A 12,367-nucleotide genomic window follows, 5' to 3' on the forward strand; every position below is an offset into this window, starting at 1 on the left:
TTGCCCACTTAGTTTCCTGTAAATATGAGATATTTTGAGATACTTGATAGAGTCACAACCAGGTGAAAACTGACTTACTTATGAGATAGATGATTGTTGGAGAGAAGAAAATAATTCATAAATTGTCCGGCAATAATATCTTGTGTATTTTGCATCTTGTGACTTAGAATACAGTCTGTTGGGGTGCCTGGGTGGCTCAGTGGGTTAAGCCTCTGCCTTTGGCTCAGGTCATGATCCCAGAGTCCTGGGATCGAGCCCCGCATCGGGCTCTCTGCTCAGCGGGGACCCTGCTTCCTTCTCTCTCTCTGCCTGCCTCTCTGCCTACTTCTGATCTCTGTCTGTCAAATAAATAAATAAAATCTTTAAAAAAAAAAAAGAATACAGTCTGTTTCCCATGGTTTTTTAAACTTTAAACTTTAAAAGTTTAGAACTATAAAACTTTAAAGTTTAAAACTTTAAACTTTAAAACTGCAGCCAAAGCCTAATTACTTTGAGCTTATCTAGTTCTAGACTAGTTAGTTAGCCCCTTAATTTCTTGCTGTACAATAGCACAAATAGAGAGAAAGGAAATGACTTCTGTAGAGACAGAGTCATCTTTGTGTCCCATGGGGTACCTAGCACTTAGTAGGTACTAAATAGAAAATACATCGATTTAATCACTTTTTAGTAACTCCAGTTTTAGAAATCTTGGGTAAGACCAAAGGTAAAAATGAGACTCTTTGAACTCTGTTATTTTGGTTTTCACTATCACTATCTCTAGTTAGCGATTTTCACAACTGAGTTCTGACTTATACATTACATCCAATGCTTGGAGTAGTGTTGAACAGAACACACATTGATTCTGATTCTTACTCAGAATGATGTCAGGTATGACCTTAATTATTATTAGAAGAATAAAACCAAGTCCAAAATACTTCAGTGTATTTTATATGTCTTGTGGGAGAAATAAAAGAGGATTCCGGCCTTGAAGGAGTTAGAAACAGGTAAAATCAGATTTAACTTGCATATTAACAACTTTAGAGAAACTTTAAAAGGCAAAAGAGGGAAGGCACAGAACAAGATCCAGCGTGTCCTGTTTGTTACACAGACATACGCACACACACACACGTGTGTGTGCAGGGTTTTGCACAGAGTCACTGAATAGGTATTCCAGACACCAGACACTAGTAACAGCAATCGTTTCAGGGTAAGGGCCATGGAGGACTGTGGAGTCAGGGGTTGGAGGAACACTTACTTTTCAACAAAGAGCCTTTAGCACTATTTAGTACAATTTCACTTTGCCTTGTTTAAAGATTTGAGGAAGAGAGAGCATAGGGAGCCTGATGTGGGGCTTGATCTCCTAACCCTGAGGTCAGGACCTGATCTGAAATAAAAAAATCGGATGCTTAACAGACGGAGTCACCCAGGTGCCCTTCACTTTTTCTTTTTGAACCATGTCCTTAAAAAATTAAAATGTTCTGGTGGTGAGGGAACAGGGAAGTAAAATGCCTCATTATCCTTTCTGAACTCAAGTTCAAACCACTAAGATGATATATTTTTTAAAGGAGGCTATTAACAATGCAGTAAAATGTTAATATACAGATTTGTTGGAAAGAAGACTCAAGCCAAGGGCTGTCAGATTTAGCCCAGACTCTGCCATGAACTACCTACGAGATCTGAAGCAGGTCCCTTGTTTTCTTTATGATTTTTATTTGTGTGCTTGTTTCAACGGAGGAGGGGCGAGGGACAAGACTAAATGGCCTTTGGAATTCTTAAAGTTAATGGTCAAATCATTAGTCCCTAGGATAAATTGGTCCCTATCTATTTATTAGGTGCAAATTTTGTATTACTTAAAACCATTCATTAGATTAGAAATAACCAAAATGTCCATGAGTAGGAAACAAATTAATTATGAAAAATCCACTAACTGGAATACTGTGTTCATAAAAAGACAAGGTCTTTAACTGCACAAAAAGGGAAGGATCTTCAAGATGTGTGTTAAGTAAAAAAAAAGCAAGGTGCTGAAAAGTATGCTAAGAAATACCGGAATATGCAAGCACTTTATACATACGTGAATATATATATTATATATATATTTTTTTTCAATGAAAGGATTTACAAAAAACTAATAACATTTTTGGGGTGCCTGGGTGGCTCAGTGGGTTAAAGTCTCTGCTTTCGGCTCAGGTCATGATCTTAAGGTTCTGGGATTGAGTCCCACATCAGGCTCTCTGCACAGCAGGGAGCCTGCTTCCCATCTCTCTCTCGCTCTGCCTGCCTCTCTGCCTACTTGTGATCCCTCTCTGTCAAATAAATAAATAAAATCTTAAAAAAAAACTGATAACATTTTTTATTTATTTTAAAGATTTTATTTATTTATTTATTTGACAGAGATCACAAATAGGGAGAGAGGCAGGCAGAGAGAGAGAGAGAGAGGAGGAAGCAGGCTCCCTGCCAAGCAGAGAGCCCAATGCGGGGCTCGATCCCAGGACCCTGGGATCATGACCTGAGCTGAAGGCAGAGGCTTTAACCCACTGAGCCACCCAGGTGCCCCAAAACTAATAACATTTTTAAAAGCAGGGGGAGAACAAAATAGGAAGAGAGAAAATCTTAGGCAGGCTACACACCCAGCATGGAGTTCTATGCAGGCATGATCTCGTGACCCTGAGATCTGACCTGGGCCAATATCAAGAGTCATTCATTCAGGGACTGAGCAACTCAGGTGTCCTCAAAACCAGTAACATTTTAAATGTCTATCAGTAGCACTGTGCTGCGGGATGCAGGGAAACTTCATATGCCATTTTATGCTTTTTGAATTTTGTAATATGGAAATATTTTACCTAGTCAAAGATTTAAATTTTAAAAATTGGTTCATTCTATAAGAACATTTCTATTTTTAAAATTTTTAAAAAGATCTGTTCATTTATTTTAGAGAGAGCACATGAGCGAAAGCGTGTGAACAAGGGGAGGGCCAGAGGGAGAAAAAAACAAGCAGACTTATAACCTGAGCCAACGGCAAGGGTCCAGCCCTCAACCAACCAAGCTACCCCGGTGCCCGGAACATTCTTTTAAAATGTACGGAAAGGAAAGTCTCATGGACAAATTCGGTGGAGCATGTGACTCTTGATCTCAGGTTGTGGGTTCAAGCCCCACATAGGGTGTAGAAGTTACTTAAAAATAAAGTCTTTCTAAAAAATTAAATACAGGGGCACCTGGGTGGCTCAGTGGGTTAAGCCTCTGTCTTCAGCTCAGGTCATGATCTCAGGGTCCTGGGATCAAGTCCCACATCGGGCTCTCTGCTCAGCAGGGAGCCTGCCTCTCTGCCTACTTGTGATCTCTGTCTGTCAAATAAATAAATAAAATCTTTAAAAGAAATGAAATACATACATACATACATACATATATACATACATACATACATATATACAAACAATCTTTTTCTTTTAGTGTAGGGAATATAAACCAGGAAAACTGAGTGTTTTTAAAATAAAAGCCGCTTAAAATAAAAGCCTGGGTGGCTCAAGTTAGTTAAGCGTCTGCCTTTGGCTCAGGTCCTGGGATCCAGTCCGGGTCATGCTCCCTGTTCAGTGGAGAGTCTGCTTCTCCCTCTCTCCCTGCCACGCTCCCCAACTTGTGCTCTCTCTCTTTCTCTCAAATAAATAAATAAAAGCTTTATATAAACAAATAAATAAAATTTAAATAAATAAATAAATAAAAGCCATTTCTAGTTTTCTTTCAAGGTGCTTCTAGGCACTGTGGTAGCACCTGAGGTCCACTAATCACAGTTCTTAAGGACCGCCTCTATGTATCAAAGATCAAGTCCAGGGGCGCCTGGGTGGTTCAGTGGGTTAAAGCCTCTGCCTTTGGCTCAGGTCATCATCTCAGGGTCCTGGGATTGAGCCCCATATTGGGCTCTCTGCTCAGCAGGGAGCCTGCTTCCCCCCACCCCCCCGCCTGCCTCTCCGCCTACTTGAGATCTCTGTCTGTCAAATAAATAAATAAAATCTTATTTAAAAAAATCAAGTCCAATCCTAGTAAAGGCTTTCTGTAGGGTTTTGTAAGCATGGGTGCACCGGCCCATACACCCTCTCTACCATACCCTTTACACTCATCTAGTCCTTTGTTCAGTAGTACATTAAAAGTGATTTTTCTCTAAGTTCCTAACTCTAGTTCCTGAGGTATTAAATAGCTGCTTACCTGGTACATTTTATATCCAGAAACTCAACTGTTGTGTATATCTATTCCTTAAAAAGAAATTTATAAATGTCAGGTGGTTTATACACTGCCGGTTTAATCCGTTTTTTTTTTTTTTATTGTGGTAAAATATACACAAAATGTACCATCTTCACCATTTTTTTAAAGATTTAATAATTAATTTATTTGAGAGAGAGACAACGCAAGACAGAGCACGAGCAGGGGGTAGGGGCAGAGGGAGAGAGAGAAGCAGACTCCCTGCTGAGCAGGGAGCCCAAGGCAGGGATCCCCCAACCCTAGGACCCCAGGATCATGACCTAAGCCTAAGGCAGACACTTAACCGACTGAGCCACCCAGGTGCCCCATTATCTTAACCATTTTTAAGTGTGCAGTTTGCTAGTGTTAAGTACATTCACACTGTTGTGAAACCAATCTCGAGAACTCCTTTCATCTGAAAGGCTTTACCTATTGTACAACTTTCTGTTCCTACCCCCAGCCCAACCCCTGGCAGCCGCCCCTCTACTTCCCATCGTGTGAGTTCAACTCTGTCATATGAGAAGTGTCAGATAAGTGGAACCATATAGTATTTGTCTTGCTGTGACTGGCTTACTTCACTTAGTGTAATGTCCTTCCAGTATTATTTGTTCCAAGTATCTGCAATGCATTGTCTTCCTGAGTTAATTTTTTTAAAATCACAAATATAGGACTATGGAAGTATAGGACAGAAAAGGGGAAGAAATATAAAAACAGCTTAAATTTTTGGAAGTTTTGATCAAAAGTTCTGTACCATCTAAAAAATGCTTTTGCCAGGGCGCCTGGGTGGCTCAGTGGGTTAAAGTCTCTGCCTTCGGCTCAGATCATGGTCCCAGGGTCCTGGGATGGAGCCCTGCATCGGGCTCTCTGCTCAGCGGGAGCCTGCTTCCTCCTCTCTCTCTCTCTGCCTGCCTCTCTGCCTACTTGTGATCTTTCTCTCTGTCAAATAAATAAAATCTTTAAAAAGAATGCTTTTGCCGATTACTAGAAATTAAAAAAGAAAACTATCCATCTAAAAAAAAGAATTTAAAAAATTTAAAAATTTTAAAAAAAGAGAAAACTACCCATCTATTAGAGCATTCTTGCATATATAATCTACTGATACAAAGAAAGAATGTAAAAGGAGGATACTCTCAAATGACTTTTATTTATCATTAAAATATATAATCCAATCAGATTTTAAAATCCTTGAGAAAATGGGACATTTTCGTTCCTTCAATCAAAATAAGCATATAAATATAAATTGTGGCATGTTACAATGCACTGATTGTGTTAAGATTTCTCTTCGTTAGTGAGGTCACAAAGTACCCTTCAGTACACAGACTTACACTTTCCAGTGTCCGTTTCTGTGGGAAGTGTACTTTTTTTCCTTTACCCAGAGTATGCTAGGCATTCTTTTCCACTTGGAGTGCTGGAATGCTTTCACAAGGAGTCTATTTTAAAAACCAACTTATTTTAAAACAAAGTTCATTTGGAATAGCATAGTTTATTATGGCTTAAAATTCTGGCAATAAAGAAATTTGTGACGTGAATCTGGAAAACTCTCCCCAACACCGACACAAACGTACTTGGCAGGAACAGCGCCGGAAGCCTGCTGGTCTGAGACAGGTCAGGACCCCACACAGAGGTTTCCAAAACGAGGTTAAGGTATGTATTTGTGCTTTCATAAAGTTGGAACCTAAGTCTGTGGAAACTTTGGTGATTCTGGAAAGAAAAAAAAAGCAGTTTTTATGTGAGATCATACTTATAAACAGAGTGGAACAATTCTTGATTTTCATTCTCTCTCTGGGAGTAAAGTTTTCAATAGAGAAGTCACCCATAGACTGGTCTGGAGTGTTACAAATGACAGGCTTACAAAAAAAAAAAAGGCTCATTAATAACTTTAACGTGGAAGGAAAACTTATCTACACCTTTTAACAAATTATACATCTACTGCACATTAATTCCAGCTCCGCTATCTGTGTGGCACTGAGAAAATGCCTTCACCTTTCAATCAATATCAAGTCCACCTTCCTTGAAGTGGACACAATAATGGTTCCTACCTGATTGTTATGAGAAACGAGACGAGGCCTGTAAATTACTTGGTACAGTGTGTAGTCTATTATAAACACCCCCAATAAATGGTATGTTATTAATAAATGCCACCACATCTGTGTTGATTCAAAATAAGAATATAAAGATATAAAGATATATAATACAAAGGTGAATAAAAATATTTATATAAAGATAAATAAAACAAAGGTGAATAAAATCTTCATGGTCTAGAAGATACCATGACTGTTGAAGAGCTAAGGAGTCCTCTGAGAACAAGAAGATCTTTCCTTAAGCACCTCATGAACTGGAGAGCAGTTTTTTTTTAATTATTCTAGATCAGGGTTCCTCAACCTCACAGTAACAGTGTTGTGGGTGGGAAAATTCTGTGTTGGGCTGGGCTGCCCAATGCACCGTGTGTTGTGTGCGGCCCCTCTGGCTTCTACCCACCAAATACCAGAACTCCTCCTCGCTCTGCGGTTTTGTGTCGCGGTGGCCTAGCCCTGAGAGCTTCCAAGACCAACCTGAGCGTCAGCTTCCATTCCTGCTCACCTCAGAGCTCCCAATGGCTGCCTGTCTGGCTAGAGGTCTGCTCAGGGCCTGAACACCACCGCCTACACATTCTAGACTCCACTATTGGCAAATGCCAGGCACCACGCAGGGGAATCTGAAGCTGGGAGTCAGAGACTCTGGAAATCACCCATCTTCAGGCCAGCAGACCAAGAGGACAGGGCCAGGTTCTCTGAGAGCAGAGAATTCCACCCTCAGGCCTGGGTGTCACTGGGGCAGAGTGAAGCACCAGGTTGGCTGTAGGCCTGACTGGCCAGGCCATGCCCCTCACCCTCTGTCCCAGGTCAGTTGCTCTTAGGCGAAGGCCTCCAGATGCTGTGACTGGGGTCAAAGTAACTAACTCTTCCGCCTACCCAGGCAAACTGGGGTAGCCTTCTCTCTTCTTATACAAACAGTCACATAATATCCTTGATTGTGCTTCTTGGCCCACAGAGCATGAAATATTTACTGTCTGGGCCTTTATAGAATAAAATGTGTTGGGGCATCTGGGTGGCTCAGTGGGTTAAAGCCTCTGCCTTTAGCTCAGGTCATGATCTCAGGGTTCTGGGATCGAGCCCCACATTGGGATCTCTGCTCGGCAGGGAGCCTGCTTCCCCCTCTCTCTCTCTGCCTGCCTCTCTGCCTCCTTGTGATCTCTGTCTGTCAAATAAATAAAATCTTTAAAAAAAAATGTGTGAACACTTGTTTTCGGTAATATGTATCTTACGGTCAATATAGAGCAATGTGTCATAACATTTGGTGTTCCCTCTACCTGATGTCATCTTAGTAGCAGAAAAAAAAAAGTTACGACAGGTAAATAAACACCAGAAAGTGCTTCCCGAGATGAATGCCCACAGAGCCCACACTTGGGTTAGAAACTGCGGCTAGTCTCTATGAGTTCCATTTTCCACTCAGAACTCACTGGGAGAGACCTTGGCAATTATTATCTTATTATTGGCCTATTGCCATCTCCTTACAACAGAGACCACAGGTTTGATTTTAACACACCTCATCCTCCTTCACAAGCCTTCAAAGCTTCTCCCCTTACCTCAGCCTCCAAGTCCCAAGAACCCGTGACTACAGCACGAGATTACCCTTTCCCAAGTACGTCCCCAGCAAGTCATGGACTTCTATGGCTTTGTGCCTTCCCACTGATGCTTTTCCCTTTGCGTGGCATGTTCTTCCCATCTCCCTCGCCCAATGAATGCTTACTTTGGGATCAAACTCAAAAAATCCCTCATGTGGCCCACACCTGCATTCTGAAAGGCTTGGACTAGACTTCAGTTATAGCATATTGCATTAGTCATTTCTTTTCTTTTTGTCCCCCTCCAAATTTTATTATTTATTTATTTGTTTTTAAACCGGGGGGGTTGGTGGTCGTGGTGGTTGGGGAAGAGGGAGAGGGAGAGAAAGAATCCTAAGCAGTCTCCACACTCAGTTCAGAATCCAATACTGATGCGGGGCTCGATCTCACCACTCTGAGATCTTGACCTGAGCTGAAATCAAGAGTCTGACCTTCAATCAAGTGAGGCACCCAGGCACCCCTGCGCTAATTATTTCTGTATCTGTTCTTCCTTGATAAATAGTAAGCATGTGGACAGCAGAGGGCTCTCACTTAACTCTGAATCCCTAGTGCATAATGTGATTGACTAGCACTTAACAGAAATTCAGTAAATGTCTGGTCAGTAAAATAATTAATTGAAGGGTACTGCATGGCTCTTCCTATCAAAAAATAATTCTTCCACTAAGAATTACTAGGTAAACCCCTTTTCCCTTCTTGTCTAAAATTTTCTCCTCTTTACAGTTGTTCCTTTGAGTTAGAGGACTAAGTCTATAACAAAGCCTTCGGATGCCAAGGTCTGAATCCTTAATCCTTTCATCTCTATACGTGTTTACCAATATTTCTGGCAGCTAGTAAGTGCTTAAGCCCCCTTCAAGAATTACCCTGAGACTTAATTCAACCATATAAATTACATGAAAGGATACGATTAATGGGAAAAAATTAATGATCTCTTTCAGTCATACTAAATCTTTTCCTTCTGGAATGACTGTGGTTTGTTAGTGTTTTTTTATTTTTGTTTTTTTGTTTTTTAATAAAAATAAACGTGAGTCACTGAATTTATTTCATTTTAAAATCTGAGTGTCCAAACTGTACAAAACCAAAAGAGCCAGAGTGCTCTGTCCCTATAGATTATCTATAGGATATATATGTGTGTGTACACCTATATACACTCTCCCGAAGGAGAGCTGGAGAAAATTATAAGGAAATTAAGAGTTTGACATCACTGAATATTCAATTGTTCCCTACCCTTGAAATGAAACCAACCAATAGGAAATAACCTTGTGGATAACATGTTGGTAGCATTTAAACAAGGAGCATTAACATAACCTCCAAATAGTGCTCTGCTCTCTACTCCCCCTCCAGAGTAGGTAATTTATGGAATAGGATTAGAGAGAAAGACAAGGAAATGGATACTCAGCAGTGAATACTATTATGGCTGCACTTAACCGACTGAGAAGCAGGCTCACCAATTTCGACCTTCACATGACCTTTTCTACCTTTCTAACTGACAAGGAGTTGGGGAGTTCAGCGGAACTGGTCCCCAGTGGCCTTAACCGTAGAGTTCATTAAACAGGTTAGCACCAAGGGTCTTTCGATTTAGTAGAAAGCTCACGGGATTTACAAACAGCCAAATGGTTTCCAAAGTTAAGGATCATTCAAGTTTCACTACACACTTACTTTTTACCTTTAAATTGTTTCAGTGTTTTTTTTACATAAATGCATTTTGAAAAGCAATGATCATTACTGCAAATAGAAAAATCAGTATGACGGCATAAATAGAAGTTATCCATTGAAATAACTTGAACACACGTAGTATTACATCCTAGCTGGTGCAGCTGTTGCCTACCAAAATGCTGGAGAGCTATTGGAGGTCACTAAGTCCACGCTAAGGATGCTCTCCTTGATAGAATCATGAAGGCTGCTAGAACCTAGACGACGGGGTGCCTGGGTGGCTCAGTGGGTTAAAGCCTCTGTCTTCAGCTCAGGTCATGATCCCAGGTCCTGGGACTGAGCCCCTAATCGGGTTCTCTGCTCAGCAGGGAGCCTGGTTCCTCCTCTCTCTCTGCCTGCTTCTCTGCCTACTTGTGATCTCTGTCTGTCAAATAAATAAAATCTTCAAAAAAAAAAAAAAGGAACTGAGAGGGCAATAACTTACCCACTTAAGGGCTCACTGCTATTTCGTGTTGTGTCCCTGTACCACCGAAAATCAGAAGCAGTGCTGAGTCCCTTTCCCCACTGCACGCACAGATCCTGATGGAATGTCTTAATGACCCTGCCCTTACAAAGCCTAAATAAAAAGAAAGCAATCTCACTCTGATAGAGTAGGTAAGACCTTAACCTTACTAGGTTTCAAAAACCTACCAAAGTGGATATAAAAAAATTAAAAAACAAAAAAGCAAAAAAACCTACCAAAGTGGAAAAGATCTAATCCCCGAAGAAACAGGCCATTTGCCACCACTTGGTTTTTTTCCAGCAGAAGGGACTGAGGAAACCATCAGAACCCAGACCCAGAAACAATCAAGGAATACTACAGGTGAAGATTCTGCCCACGGCACTTACTCGGCAGAGCGGCCTATGGCTGGGGTCTGGTTCTGTACTAGGGAGGGCTACTTTTCATCTCTGAGGCAGGGGCAGTTGTGCTCTCAGGGGACACTGATTGCTGGGCCTGAGAAGCTGGAGCTTGGGACTCAGGGGCTGAGGACGCGGTGGCAGGGAATTCCTGACTTAGCTCCTGGCCCGCTGGTGGCAGAGTCTCAAAAGCCTGTGCAACTGGCTTCTTCTGAAACTCTTGGACAGGCGCAGACTGGCTGGGAGAAATCTCTTGGACCGAAGAGTTGCTCTGGAGGGTCTGCTGCTTGTGATAGAAGGCCTGAAAGTCCTGGACAGCAAGGGTGACCCGAAGGTTCACAGGTTGGGCCTGAAAAGATTGGGACGTTGGGACCTGGATCAGAGACCCAGGGGGGGCCAGACCCTCCGACTGGGGAGCCTGAGCCCCTGAAGACGGAGTTTGAGAGGCCAGGGGAATATTCTCCAGCTGGCTCTGGGAGGCCAGTGGGACTTGGAGGTGGCTCTGTGCAGCCGCAGACACCGGGGGGTGACTTTGAGAGGCCGAAAGGATCTGGAGGTTGCTCTGTGCGGGCACTCGCACCAAGTTATGGACCTGAGAGGCCAGAGAAACCGAGAAGTGGTCCCAAGAGGCCACAGGCACAAAGGGCTGGTTCTGAGAGGCACGGACCACTGTAGGCTGTGTCATCGAGGACAAGGGGACAGCAGGCTGACTCTCAGAGGCAACACCCAGCAGAGGAGGGCTGGTAGAAGCCAAGGAGGCAGCAGACTGGCCTGCAGAGGCGAGAGTGGCCACAGGCTGGCTTCTGGAAACACAGAGAGCTAGAGGCTGGCGGGTAGAGGCCGAGGGAACGACAGGCAGGCTCCTGGAGGAGAGGACGGCTAGGGGCTGAGGCTGGTCGGAAGGAGACGGAGGGAACTCAGGCGTCGCCATATGAGTGAAAAACGATTCTTTCACAGGCCCTGGCAGCCCAGCCTCGGCGCCCAGAGACCCAGCATCAGGCCCTGGAGCGCGAACTCCCTCTGAACTCACGACAGCTTCAGGTTTGGGGCCCAGGTCCTCGCTGCCCAGGTTTTGCGCGTCGCCGCTCTCCTGGGCACCCGCCGTTTCGTCTTTGCCTTGGTCTTCCTGCTCCAGCGGGTTTTCGGGCCGGGCCGGGCAGGGCATACTCGGAGAAGCGGATCTAAGCAGGAACGTCCTGGGAGCGCAGCGCCGCCGGATCCGCGTCAAGCTGCGGGACACATTGCAGAGGGTGTGAGAGAGGCGCTGGCTCAGCGCGTTCACCGCGGTGGAGGACGGCACGTGGACGGGCTCCTTCAGGGACTCCTCAGCCGTCAGCTCGATGTTGCCGGTGTACCAGAAGACCCACCAGAGCAGGCTGAAGAAGATGATGATGGAACCCAGGTAGAGCAGCAGGTCGTAGAAGAGCAGAGACGCGAAGACCCCGGTGAACAGCAGGGTCGCGCCCACCGTGTCGAAGACCACGCCCAACCAGAAGAAATGCCTGCAGCGCCCGAGACCCGTGGGCTTCCTGGTCTCCACGCTGTTTCTTGAAAGCTCCATGACCTGCCACTGCCGCCACCGCCGCCAGATCCTCAGAGACCTAGCGGGCTGTGCAGCTGCAGGCCGGCTGTGGCCCCCGGGTCGCCATGGCAACGCCCGGGGGTGCGCCGCCGCGCAGGGGGGCGGGGCGAGAGGGCGGGAAAAACGAGGCCCCGCCCCAGAGAGTAGCGCATGCGCAGTACTCCCCGTCGCCCGCGCACCAATTCTCCCCGCATGCGCAGTGTTTTTGCCCACTGCGTCACTCTTGTGTTCCCCCAGCGTGGAGTCTGGCATGTGGGGACACGAGTGTGGGAATTTACTTTTTTTTAAAAAAATATTTTATTTATTTATTTGACAGAGAGAGAGATCACAAGTAGGCAGAGAGGCAGGCAGAGAGAGAGGGGGAAGCA

The 12,367-nt window shown here is 44.2% G+C and overlaps 1 protein-coding gene across 1 annotated transcript; it reads right to left on the reverse strand.

Annotated features, from left to right (window-relative positions):
• Positions 1 to 5,433: 5,433 nt before the first annotated feature.
• On the reverse strand, positions 5,434 to 12,039 carry LOC123933960 (fibrous sheath CABYR-binding protein-like). Its single transcript, XM_045993760.1, has 2 exons — positions 10,409 to 12,039; positions 5,434 to 5,910 (listed from the first exon to the last, which is right to left on the reverse strand). Exon 1 carries the CDS (start codon positions 11,976 to 11,978, stop codon positions 10,446 to 10,448), a length of 1,533 nt encoding a protein of 510 aa, XP_045849716.1. The 5' UTR covers positions 11,979 to 12,039; the 3' UTR covers positions 5,434 to 5,910; positions 10,409 to 10,445.
• Positions 12,040 to 12,367: the final 328 nt, after the last annotated feature.

Source organism: Meles meles, chromosome 21 (assembly GCF_922984935.1).
Source record: "Meles meles chromosome 21, mMelMel3.1 paternal haplotype, whole genome shotgun sequence".
Lineage (NCBI taxonomy): Eukaryota > Metazoa > Chordata > Mammalia > Carnivora > Mustelidae > Meles > Meles meles.

Bases quoted from the DNA above. Each gene is read 5' to 3' on its own strand.
- LOC123933960 (XM_045993760.1), bottom strand. From the start codon at position 11,978: ATGGAGCTTTCAAGAAACAGCGTGGAGACCAGGAAGCCCACGGGTCTC.